This window comes from Lacerta agilis, chromosome 3 (assembly GCF_009819535.1).
Source record: "Lacerta agilis isolate rLacAgi1 chromosome 3, rLacAgi1.pri, whole genome shotgun sequence".
Classification (NCBI taxonomy): domain Eukaryota; kingdom Metazoa; phylum Chordata; class Lepidosauria; order Squamata; family Lacertidae; genus Lacerta; species Lacerta agilis.
The window spans coordinates 83645908-83660004 of NC_046314.1; the positions used below are offsets into that span (position 1 = coordinate 83645908).

General features: G+C 38.9%; 1 protein-coding gene across 1 annotated transcript in view; it reads right to left on the minus strand.

Annotated features, from left to right (window-relative positions):
* The window catches only part of KIF6 (kinesin family member 6), a 148041-nt gene that overhangs the window by 16398 nt on the left and 117546 nt on the right, over nt 1-14097 (minus strand). Inside the window, exon 16 of the mRNA XM_033144588.1 lies at nt 13569-13619. Within this exon, the coding sequence (XP_033000479.1) occupies nt 13569-13619 (51 nt within the window). The remainder of the gene's footprint in view (nt 1-13568; nt 13620-14097) is intronic.

The following is a 14097-nucleotide window of genomic DNA, read 5'->3' on the forward strand; positions in this document are numbered from 1 at the left end:
TTTTAAAAACAACCCCTAAAACAGCAATTTAACTATCTAACGAGACCATTGATCCATAAAATGAAAGCAATAAACGATGTACTGCAGTCACAAAATCAGTTAGTCAGTAGCTGAACTTGGTTCCACACAGTCACAAAAACAAAACAAAAAGAGCTGCAAAAACGCAAAATAAATAGCAAAAACAGACAGACCTCAGCGTAACACTCAAAATGGAAGTGTGACACTCAAATCAGAAGTGTAACACTCAAAACGGAGCACGTTCGGCTTCCAAAAAAAGTTTGCAAACCGGAACACTTACTTCCAGGTTTGCAGTGTTTGGGTTCCAAGTTGTCTGAGTACCAAGGCGTTTGAGAACCAAGGTACCACTGTACTGGTTTAACAAGGAAGTAAATTATAAGTAAACCTGCTACTAGGCTAAAGGAGTGTACCTAGCTTCAGGGAATGAAATTCTGGCTGGAACACCAGGGCAATAATAACCACTCTTGGCTTGTCAATGTTGCAGCTAAAACCATTAATCTTTACTTACAAAACTCAGCAGCTTAATCAAAAAAGAAATCAAGTGATTTATAATAATTTCACTGAAAGTACTTTAGATCAAATATTTAATACAGGCTAAAAGCCAAGATGTCATGATGTACACAGCTTCAATTCCACATGTTAGCCAAATTATCAGAGTCAAAGAGGACTAGAAACATCTAGAATGCCTTTTGGTACTATGGGGAACTTACATGAAAGAAGCAAACAGTAAAACTATCAATAAGTAGTACATTTATATAAATCTGTACCTATTAAGATGAGTTTGGCCTGATAAATTCACAGCCAGAGGTGCAATATGCTTATAGGTAAAGGTAAAGATAAAGGTAAAGGGACCCCTGAACATTAGGTTCAGTCGTGTCCGACTCTGGGGTTGTGGCGCTCATCTCGCATTACTGGCCGAGGGAGCCGGCGTACAACTTCCAGGTCATGTGGCCAGCATGACTAAGCCGCTTCTGGCAAACCAGAGCAGCGCACGGAAACACCGTTTACCTTCCCGTCAGAGTGGTACCTATTTATCTACTTGCACTTTGACGTGCTTTTGAACTGCTAGGTGAGCAGGAGCTGGGACCGAGCAACAGGAGCTCACCCCATCACAGGGATTCAAACCACTGACCTTCTGATCAGCAAGCCCTAGGCTCTGTGGTTTAACCCACAGCGCCACCCGCTACCTATAGGTAGGTAAATGTAAATGTAAAGGTCTCATTCCCGTTAGTGATAATGCTGCAGCCTTCTCAGCTTGTATGTTTTGTCTGCTGCTATTTTTTGTGTTGACTTTATTACTTTAATGTATTATTTAGTTTAACTTACTATTTTACAAATTTGTCATTGTTTGCCTCCAGGATTTTGTTGTTGTTGTTAAATAAAAGAAAAGTGGAGTATATAACATTCTGACTGCATGGCACAAACATCTTGTGTCTCTGTTTATGCTGAAGCCATAATGGTCTCTGAAACGGTGATGCTTAGATAGCATCCACTTAAAATATGATGGAATGAAGATAATAATAGTCCTCTATACATTTGGGAATCACAACGTAGTTAGTTGTTCAGGGCATCTTTTTAACCTTACAACATCTCTCTGTGCGGTACATTAGCTGAAAGTTGAGGATTTGCTTAAGGCCACCCACTGAGCTTCGTAGCTAAGAGATTGGAACCTGGGTTTTTCCACATCCAAGAGAGACACTCAAATCACTGCATAACAAAGAAACAATATAGTAGATAAGTCAAGCAGAAGTAAGGGGGTCATATGTAGAGAACTACATACTTGCCCAGCTGATTTGATTGATGCCTATAATCTCCAGATTTTTTAAATCCCTTTGATCGATCCCCAAGAGTTGGTTAATGAGCCACAGGTGGACTTTCAGAGTCAGTTTCTCTTAAAATGAGTGGTTTTGCAGCAGCTTGAAATAATCTCAGTTACGTGGTATGATAGCAGCATTTCAGGCCAGCTGTTTACCTGATACGCAGGTGATACATCAAAAGAAACAGCTGCTTTACAAGCATATTAACAATGAAAGAGGTTATAAACAAAAACTAGCAGAGATAAAATCTGCACCAGAGATGGAGCTGGTTATAAGGGGAAATTTTATATCTTTTATATCTGATGAATTTATTTCCTTTTTTTAGAGTTTGTATGGGTGGTTCTAGAATTGATTGAAGTAGTTTTATTGTTTTAGAGCTGGTGCTTCTGTACTTTATTCTGTTTTTTTACCATGTACACCTCTTTGATGGCTTTATGTTGTGAAGCAGTCTAGACATGTTTTAAAACAGTATATCTGAGAAACGGCAGATATACATGCTATATCTATAGATCCTACACTTACGATCCTTCAAGCTACAGGTACTTACACATTTTCAAAATATATCACATATTTTAAAGCATAATTTTTATTGTTATTTTATAATACAGAAAATACTTATACAAGTGCATACGAAAAAGTGAAAGAATAAAAATCAAATTAAAAGAATTCAAACAAAGGAGATAAGATGGAGTGAGTTCATGATGAGGAAAAATGTACATTCTTGAGTATGACATCACACATCAGAGATAAGTCATAGTCAGTGCTATTATTCTAGAAAAGGAGGTGCCAGAAGTCACCATAAGCACCTCCCTTGTTCTCTTATAATGGCAATGGTGCTCACCTGAGAGGGGCTGGAACTGAGTTCTGGCAAGCTCTAGCTGAAAAAAAGGCCTGGACACAGTTATGAACATAGCTGTTCTATAAATTGGCAAACATTTCTCTTAGGTTGACTAGGTCTGTACTTGTCTGAATGTGGGTGGCCTCTCATCAGATAAGCACCATCTCCAGGTGAAGACCTGGCAACTCTAGAAAGCACATCTGAAACCCACCCACCCCTAGTGCATCGGTTATTGCTAGTGAGTTGCATACATTTGTAGAGTTCATGCGACTGACACTATATATTTCAGACAATTCAAATTGGAAAGGTTCAAGAGCCAAATACCCAATCTGGAGTAATAACCATGCATGTGGAGACAGAACATATCCAGGTACTGCCTGCCAAAAGTGAATTTGTAGTTGTCAGCTGCATTATATCAAATGGAGTCCCCCTTCATCCACACATAGGCAGCAAAGATGAAAGTGGTTCAATGGAACAGGATGAATTAACAGACGGGCTGCTCTGGTACAAGTACTTGGAAGTTCAGGTTGCTTAGTGCTGCTAGAATCCTAACATCCTTGATGAAAGGCAAAGGTTTTGAATTAAGCGATGCATTCTTTGCGACATTATTAGAACTAAGTTCAGTGACTTGTAGATGGTTTCCAGATACAAGAAGAATGAGAAAAGTGAGACAAATTTAGTAACAATATTAGCTGCAATAGAAGCTCTGCTGGAAGAGATCTGAACAAAGCACAGAGATGACAATTTTATAGAGCTGTTCCAAAAGGCATTAAAAATCAAAGACCTAGCCAAAGTGAATATGTGGAAACTTGTTGTTCCTAAACTCAAAATTGCACTGGGTTAACAAGACAATGCAAAACTAGGAACATGCTTGGCAAGTCAGCCTTCGCTTTTGCTTCTCACAAGCTAATGCCAAACATGCACTTTGACAGGCTCAATCCTGAAAAATCCCACTTACTTACAGAAGTGCTGATAGTTGTTTCCCTAGATCTTTAATGCAGTACCTTCTGAAGGAGTTTCACTCCCACTGAAAGCAAAGCAGAGCAACAATATAGGGGTTGGGTTTTTTTGGCTCATAATAGCTGTCCCCGTTTCCAAGACACCTTTTAACTAGGTGAATTATTTCAAACAGTTGAGCTAGAAGCCATCTAGCATGCTGGGTTCATGTAGGCAGCCATGGCTCAGTGCAACATCATAAACACAAAGGAATCAAGAGTTCTTCTAGAGTTCAAAAGAGCGTAGTGTTCATGCTTCCACAGTGACACAGAAACTTCCCAGAAAGTGTGCTGCAGTTTGAATGTCTCAAAGAACAAGCAGGTGAAGCTTTCTCAAGAGAAAGATGAGAGCTAATGGACTATGCAGAATATGATTTGGATAAGCAGCCAGGACGTTTCAAATCTGTACTTTGGAAGCCACGATGTTACAGTCCATTTTGTCCCAAGAAAGATGAGCAGTCACAAAATCACATCTGAACTTACACTGACCCACTTTGGAAAACCATCAAGGTTTCATAAACCCTTGTTTATGAAACCTGGAGAAAGTGTCATTGCTTTGGTGCAAAATCCTGGCATGCAGCACACCGGAGTTCTTCACTGCATTTGAATCTGGGAACATTGGCTTAATGTTCCTACAAAGTAGGAAAATAAGCTAGGATGTAATCCTGCTTGCATCAGGGAGGAAATCAGCAGTTTTCAAGCAAGGTGTCAGCAGAAGAGTAAGCTAAATAACCCATTGTTGAGACAATGGACTGACTATAGGCTGCCCTGAAAGTATTTATATCCAGCAAGATTCCAGAAAGGCTATCACTTGTCTTGGGGGTACAGGCATAGCAAGTAGCATTGTCGCTATTTCTGAGTCTCCTTCTGGACTAAATCTGTTGCAGGAGTGGAGTAGCAGAACCTGAAAGAAGCCTGTCAATGGGGAGAAAACAAACCACAAGGTTTGTTATGGTTTGTCTTCTGCAGAGAAACCAATAAGTCTAGGTTCAGATGTAGTGCTAAGCCAAAACATGACTTAGCCCCAGGTAGCACAGCAGGATCAGGGGATGTGTGCACCAGCTATAATCTTTGTTCTGGGAACTTGCACATTTATTCATTTCTGCTACACCATGGCTTAGCTCAAGAGTTGTGTTCAAATTGGGCCAATGTGATGCTAATAATTGCTAAGCTGTCCATTGTTTCAAAATTTGATGATAGCATTTATTGCTAGTTGCCCTGGAGGTCCCACAGGCGACGGAAGGTGTGCAATACATTAATAAACAAAGCAAAAATGAATGATGCCACACTGTTTTCTGATTAACATTTAACCAGTTTTGGAGATTTAATAAAAAGCTATATTTTGACATTCAAATTATTAATTTTGGATTTGGGCTTCTTCTTAAATAAATACTAGCTTACATATATTTTAGGAAGTTATATATATTTAATCTGTTGTTTGTAAACAACAATTAAAAATGGCTGGCTATTCACTTTACAAGACAATGATCCAGAATGGCATTTTCAGCAGGAGAAAACCTGTATAAGGAAGGTGAGAGGTTGCCAGTTACATGCTCTATTAAATGAAATTTCCCTGAAGTTAAAAAAACCAACGACTCAGCATAAAATTTCAATGATGCCTGAGTAAATATGAGATGAATTAATACTCCTGATACATTATGAAGATTTGCATCCATGCTCTTCTTATGCTTAAAAGGTAGGAAAATAAACCTTGCCCCAAAAATCTTTTTCTTTCCATGTTCTGCTAGACTTCAAAATAAATATGAGACATAAACCTGCTTATAAAATGCTGAATTAATACCAGCTTTTATTTCAAAACAAAAAAACAACAACCCAGACAATTAGAGCTCTAAAAAAAGATGTTGGCATATTTATTCTAGAATTGTTTGGCATTATATAAAAGAGGTCCACTACAACAACTGCAGTCCAGAAAAGCTATAAGGCCAACCTACGTAGACTGAATGCATATATAATGTACATGTTTATCACCTGGTGAATATAACATTCTGTGTTGTCCTCAATGTGTGATCATAATAATCAAGTATGTTGATTTCATTTCTCTTGACTATCTCAAACATAGTATTTTTTCAATGTGGGCACTTTGCCTATTCAGAAGCTACAAATAATGAAATATGAATCCATGAAATCATGGATATGTGAATTAGCCCTTGGGAACTGTCAGGGAACTGCCCTCGTCCCAGAGTGGAGAGGTGTTAGGGCTTTCTCAGTATCGCGAGCCCACGCCTCATATGTTGAGCAATTCCTCGTCTTCCAGTGGGGGAAGCAGTGATTCCTCTAGTGGGGAGGGGGAATCAGGGCTCTGGCAAGGTAGAAGAGCCATTGCACCAAGCTAGGGCAGGGGAAGGCGCACCTCTTCCGTCGCCCCACTTGCGCAGAGGGGGTCGGTGCAAGGGTGGTAGGCGGGGGTTCCACATACCACGGCTTTTATGCTGGTCAAAGAACTGGCAGGGGTCATTCCCGGACTCTGACTGAGGAGGAGACAGACGTGAACCTTATGCTCTGCACTGTAAATAACTGCAGAATAAAGAACTTAAAAAAGGAACAATGGAGTCAGCTTGGTTACTCATGAGCAACAACCGAGAACCTTACAGTTTATGGACTTAATATACAAGCACAGCATTAACAGCATGCATGGTCCCAAGTCCAAGAGAAGAAAGATAATTTCTGTAATTAATGTATCCTAAGCTGTTTGAAGAAGAATGAAGTAAAACAACAACAACAAAAACTAGTTTAAAAGGAACTCAAATGTCTCCAAATCTAAATGAATAGCAAGATGTCACTATTTCTACCCCACCTGCAGGCTTAAGGAGAAAATCTTGATAAACCTGCCTGCAAGTTTATTCAATTGCAGTGCTGTCATCCTATTTTTTAAAAAATCTTACTAAAACTCGATATATTTCATCCATGAATTTTTAGCGTAACATTTCTGGATAATATCCTTTGAAAGGGGAATAATAAATTAAATGGGCATTCTTGAAAAAAAACTAAAAATCCCAAATCAAAGAGAGTTGGATTTCGTTAATGCTTTATTATAAAAACCTGAAATATTAAGTAACAATAATATAATGAATGTTATTATTTCTTACTCTTCTATGCAGTGCTTTTCTAAGCATGTGTACTCAGAAATAAAACATGGGATTAGACTTAATTCTGGGTAAGCCTCTGGGTAAATATAGAAATACAGACTTACTTTTCATATTTATTGTCTCATTTTATTCTCATAATTTCTCATTTTTTTAGTAACTGAATTGTTTTTGTTCTATTGTTTCTCTCTCTCCCCCCTCTCTCTCTTTCATAAGACATCAGTTTTTCTGTTAGCCATCCATTTTCTTGGTGCTCAGGCTTTTAAATTGCCATATAATGGTTATCAAAGTTACGCTTCCCTCGAGTCCTTCTGATAGCTTTCCATCTTTTCTTCAGAATGATTAATTTCTTATTAAAAATATTATTTAAACTCCCCTTCTTTCAAAAGTAACACCATGGTTGCAACAAAACCATGCTTCCCCCCCAAACCATCTCTGTTTATGTGGAGACACTTTTATAGCTACATTTGGGAAAGCACAGTTTGGGAAGTACCTCACTTTCTCTAGATTAGGGCTGTTATGGATAGACCTAAGACCTCGGAGTGCAGAGTTATAAGATTCCTGAGCTGTTGCTTTTCTATTCTGGTTTTCATTTACGCCTGAATAAAAAAACCACAACATAGTTATTAGATTTTATCATAACTGTTTCTCAAGTGCTACAGCAGCAACATTCTTAGTACTTGGCCAGTCACCAAGTGTAAAGGATATTTACTTAGAGAATACTATGCCGATAAAGTGAAGTTTAGCTTCACTGAATTTTAACTTCAAAGATATTATAAAACTGACCTGCACAACATAAATTCTTCAGGTTGACTGTGGCCTCATTCCAGTCTCTTGCGATCCCATGAGAGAATTCCAAATACCTATTGTGTGTGGCCTTTCCCCACATAATTACGTAAACCTCTAAGGCATGCCCAAGCCCATCAAAAATGGGGTATGAATGTCGGAACTGGTCCTTCCGTCTTATGGAGGAAGCAGCACCAGTTTCTCCAGGTTACCCGCATCATTCAAATTGCTTTTCATGTTAACGGGGATGAGATGCAGAAACAGATCATAAAGACATTAGAAAAAGGAAAAGGGGTCACAGAGAGATGTAGTGGGGAAATAGAAAAAGAGGTAACATAGATGCAAAGAGAGACCTGTGGGAGGGAAGAGGGGGAAAGAGTAATAACAGGGGGTCAACAGTGATCTATGGATGTTGAAGCAGAAAGAGAGCTGGTAACAGACCTAGCTCTCACAAACAGCAGAAAACATGACAAACTAGTGACTGGGCAGTACTTATTCAGACTGCAGGTGAAGGCTTGCAAGGCTGAATGATTTTCCATGGTTTTTTTTTAATCCCTGAATATAGAAAACTATATGTCAGAGGAAAGGGCCGTAGCCTACCCTTCTCCTTGACATGCGGATTTCTACATCTGTGACATTTCCTGTTCAATGAAACCTTACCATTCAGACAAGGGTTTCCTGCTTTATATGCTGTTCACAAAAACCAGGTCTGAGAGAGGGCAGTGCAGAGGGAGAGAGAGACAGACAGACAGACAGACAGACAGACAGACAAATACACAGTGCATAGAGAAGTTGTCTTACAAGGCGCAGAGAGAAAGAGAAGAGCTATTAAAGAAAGGGGTCCAGATCAAAGACAATGAAGAGAGAGAGAGAGACAGAGAGTGTGCCCGATTGGGTGTAGAGAGGAAAGTACTTAACATGGAATGCAGAGAGACCTGTGGGTGAGGAAAGAAAAGGAGGGAGGAATCATTTGGGGGATAAGTGTGATGTGTGGAGTGGGAGGTAAAGTGAAGACATGGGAATGCAGAGGGGTCAATCAGAAATTGAAGCTGGAAAAGGGGAGGTATGGGTGCATAGAGTAAAAGGTGATAACGGAAACAGGTCAAGGGAGATACCTATGGCTAAGGAAACAGAAAAAGAGGGGGTATCAATAAGAATACTGACTTATAGAAGTGAGGAGAAGAGCACAGGGGAGTAGACCACTGTGTGTAGTAAAGAGAAAAAAGGAGGAAAGTTTAACAGGAAAAGGGTTTAGAAAGCATTATTATTATTATTATTATTATTATTATTATTATTATTATTATTATTATTATTACCCTGCCCATCTGGCCGGGTTTCCCCAGCCACTCTGGGTGGCTACATACAATATGATGTGTGAAGACAAAAGGGTTAAAGAGAGACCACTGAGCTAAATGCTTTCGCCAAGGCTAACAAAGTATTACCCGGTACAGTCCTCTTGGACCAATGTCCCCACTGTGGAAGGATGTGTGGATCCAGAACTGGCCTTCACAGTCACTTACAGACTCATTGTTAAAACCGTGTTTATGGAGGACAATCTTACTCAGCTACAAGTGATCACAGAAGAAGAAGAAGAAGAAGAAGAAGACGGTCCTCTTGGAATAGTAAAATTGTAAATGTGTCCCTCAAATTTATTTGAGTTGTACACTTGTTATAAATCCACATGCATACAATCAGGTTCATTCTAAATTTGCATACAAGTGAAGCATGCAAAAATGTTTTGTCCAGTTAAATGGACAGCTTACTTGGTTAGTGTGTGGTTCTGATAATGCCAAGGTTGCAGGTTTGATCCCTGTATCATATAGCTGCATATTCCTGCACTGCAGGGGGTTGGGCTAGACAATCCTCAGGATCCCCTCCAACTCTACAATTCTATGATTCTACTGTATGATCATGTCTCAGGTTCAAAGATCACCCCATGACTGGATGCCTAGACAGGTTCTCAACATAATCTCTGAGCATCTCAAATATAGTCATAGCAAATATTCCACTCCATTCTGTTTCATTCATATTTATTTTAGAACTAGTCCATTGTATATATATGAAACTGATTGGTCTATTAAAATATACATGGTTTCTTTAACCTTCAAAATGTATACTCTTTGAAATTATAGCTGTACACATTCATTGAAAGATACTGTAGTACCACCAGTGAGTATAGCTAAGATTCTCAGTGTCTCCAAAGCTTAAAAATACCATACTCCTTAACACAATGTAAAATGTCATAACTACATTTGTTAGTATAAAATTCGTTCTAATAGTTGTTAATTAAAGCAATCAAAACACATAAAGTGAGAAAACAGAGTTTATTAACCTCATTTAACCATGTTAAATGTTCTCAAATTTATTCATGTAAACCAAAATTATTTGATATCATGCTTTCTATGACAAATTCTCAGTTATTTCCATGCCGCTTCACTTGGACACATCAACCTATGGCATGATCATGAAGAAGTATTTTAGACTCAGGGTTGATACACTAGCAATAGTTTTAATGAACAAAATTTACTTTCTATGCCTATTTATTTTCCCTTATGTTGCTGTTTTTGCAGAATCCCTGCCAATGAACTCATTTGCCGTGGAATTAAAGAAATGTGAACCCCAAAAGATTTAAATCAGTCAAAAGAAATTTAAATGGTCCCCTAGGCAAATATTCATGGAATGTTTTTGAGGTACTCATCCAGAGTTGGTACCAAAATCCTGTTCCAGGACTAATGGAAAATATATGCTCTTAACAAACATCATCTGATCAACCGCTTTTTAGTCTCTGAATTCCAAAAATAACCCTCAGGCTAAGTGATGCCAATGCTGTTGTTCTGAACTCATGGAAACATTGGGGAAATGATTTTCTCTGTAACCATGGGCAGATAAAATGGCCTAAAATGCCACTAGATGTCACTCTAGCAAGTGAATCAAAAGCATTATACTAGATATACAGATGTGGGTTGTTTCAAATTTGAAACACAAATATTCAAAAAAAGCCAAATACACCATAGCACTGAAACAAAATTAAATATGTGAAATACTAAGAAAATCAGCTCTTGTTCAATTTTCATTCAAACCACAACTAGAACAGGTTTTGTTCCTGGAAACCTATTACATCCTGTTCTTCAGATCTCTTCATTTATCCAACAAAAATCTGAAATCTTTGACCACATTAGCAGAACTGAAAGAGACTGTGACACTTTCATAAAGAAAGGTGCAATTTCACTAATAAAATATACATGGAGATAATGTGCCAAATAATACCCTCAAGTTAATACAGCTTTGAAATGCAGTAATTCAGTATTGGGCACCTCATCCTTTGCTTTGATGTAACTTAAGACAATGCAGAGTGTTTTATTCTCTCAAATCACAACTGATTCCTGCAAATTACCAAAGGGTGGAAGTATAACCCGTAATTTGTGCAAATACAGAACACATTCAACAGAGATGCACCACAAAACAAAAAATGTGTATCCAACAAAATGTGACATCAATCTGGAACACACAAGGAGGCACAGCTGGGTTGTCACCTCAAATTCCAGAAGGAGGAGATCGGAGTACCACATGTTGCCAATGACAAACAGCAAGAGTCTGAAGTCCCATCGTTTCTTGTAGAAATTCAGTACACCCAGCAAATCATTAGTACTAAAGGAGCATGCAGGTACTAAAGGATCTTGTGGGTGTAATCTCAAAGCCTGTCTATAAGATGAGGTCCCTGCAGAATGGAGGTGGGCAAATGCAGTCTCCAGCTTCAAAAAGGGAGAAAAAGAAGACCCAGGTAACTATTGACCCATTAGCTTGACTTCAATTCCAGGAAAGGTCCTAGAACAGATAATTAAATGGCCAGTCTGTAGGCACTTAGAAAAGAATGCTGTGATTACTACCGGTAAGACCCAGCAAATAAGTCATGCCAGACCAATTACATTTCTTCTTTAGATATGAGTTATAAGCTTGATGGATCAGGGTAATGCTGTGGACATAGTGTATCTTGATTTCAATAAGGATTTTGACAAAGTCCCCCCATGATATTCCTGTGGAGAAGCTGGTAAAATGTGGCCTGGATGAGATAATTGTTGGGTTGATAAGTAACTGGTTGACTGACCAAACCCGAAGAGTGGTCACTAATGGTTCCTTGTCATCCTGGTGAAAATGGGACAAATGTGGTACTGCAGGGTTCTATCTTGGGCCTGTTGTTCTTCAACATCTTTATAAACAACTTAGACAAAAGAATTGAAAGAACGTTCCGCAAATTTGCAGATGACACCAACCTGGAAGGGGTAGCTAATGCCACAAAAGACAGAATCAGGATTCAAGAGGACTGTAACATATTGCAGAACTGGGCCTGAAGTAACAACATGAATTTCAATAGGGACAAATGTCAGGTTCTGCACTTAGACAGGAATAACCAGCTGCACAAATATAAGATGTGGGGCACCCGGCTTGCCAGTAGAACGTGAAAATGATCTCCAGGTCTTCGTAGACCCCAAGCTTAACATGAGTCAACAGTGTGTTGCAGCAGAAAAAACCCACTAATGCTATTTGAAGCTGCAGCAACAGAAGTATAGTGTCCCAGTCAAGGGAATTAATAGTACCACTCTATTCTGCCTTGGTCAAACCACATATGGAGTAGTGTGTCTAGGTGTGGACCTAGACATAGGTGAAAAATGCTATAAATAACTCAGAAATTAAATTGTTCAAATATACATCTCCAAATATCTCAAGGGCTGTCACTTGGAAGATGGAGCAAGCTTGTTTGCACCTGCTCCATACACAAACCAATGGATTCAAGTTACAATAAAGTAAATTTCTGATGGTAAGAGATGTTCTACAGCAGCACAGATTGCCTTGGAAGGGCAAGGAAAGACAATTAAGGAAATCTGTCTTAAAACCTTTTTTTAAGGCTGAGTATGAAGGTTTCCTGAAATGAAAAATCCACATCCAAAGCATGTCCATCAGGGAAAAGAGATCATCATTATTCAAAATGGAAGTAAAGTATCTCCATAGAGAGGAAAGTTTTAAGTAAGAGAGGCAGCTGGAAAATGTTAACACCAAGATTTCAAATGGAAATTAGGTTTCATTTTGTATTTGGATTTTTCTACATAGTCTTAAGTAGGTTTACTACCAAGCAGTTTTCATTCATGGATGTCTTGATGCCTTTATGGTGATCAGGGAAGCCCCTAGGAGAACCCACAGCTGTTTCTGTCAGACTGAACACACACATATACAAGAGAGGCATGTAATGATTGCCAATCTACACAGCAGACATCAGGCTACGATATTACAATGAATGAATAAAGAAAACATATACTGTAGAAGATTTTCACTGTGGTTATCAAAACAATCTTGCATATGTTATAAATGTGATATATGGACATTTAAGGCCTGCCTTATGTATGAAGGACAATTATTAGAAATTGCAGTGCTCAAAATTTCAGCTGCCACCTAGCAGCTCTGTGCTGTCATCTTCATTTAAATCAAGTAACCCATTATTTGTTGAAGCATTCCCCACATCAGTTTCTGTGAAGAGTGAAGAGTGATTAAACATTTGCGAAGGCTCCACATGTTTCTGGGGATGTTTGGAAACATACAGAGTGCACATGTTTTTATATCTGCTCTCAAAGGCTGCGGTGTTAACAGTTCAACCCAGGACAAAGTCTAAGCAAAACAAACCCAAGCATAAATCAATATGGCTCCACTGAAGCCAGGGGGTGAGATCCTCAGCTTGTGGAGAAGTGTAGCCCCAGTGAGGTCAAAAGGCCTAATTCTTCAGCTGCTGCCACTAACCATGGTGATAAATTTGTTTGTGAGGAGAGAAGAGGCCATGAAAACATTGCTGCATGACCATTGAACAACATGAGGAAAAAGCCTCCAGTATAGCATGAAATGCACAGGGGGAAAGAAGCCCATAGCCAAGAATAGGAGGATTGCAGGCAACAAGTAACTGCACAATTGTGTGGAGGGAACACCTTGTATGGAAAGAGCTAAGAATGGCTACAACAAAACTCACCTTGAGCTGCTTTCTGCATGTGCCGCTGGTTTATCTCCTCTTTCAAATGATCTGTGTAAATGACAAAGTACATTTGGTCAATACAGTAAATAAAATAACTTGACAAACAATTTTCATGCTTTTTACTCTAATGCAGAGCCAGTGCAGGCATCTATTCCACTGTCGTTAGCGATCTCCCAAACAGCCTTTCTTTATCTTGTCAATGGCAATACTATTTAGAATTTATTTATTGTGTATCTTAAAGCACTGGCTTGGTCATTGGCTCTGAAAATTCAGTCCCAGGATGGTGACACAGCCACTTTCATGGAACTGCAGCATCCTGCAACTTTGTAAAACCAAGCAGTGTGGAAGACAAATGGACTAACAGGAACTCATTCATAAAACTAGCAATGGAAAACTGCTATTAGTCATTCACTCAGTCTCATAACCAGCATTTAAGCAAGTTACGCTGAAATACTTGAATGTTCCAAGGGCAACTGTAAATGCCAGATGCAGTATATTTTCTAAAAGTTTCAGTGCTCAATATAAG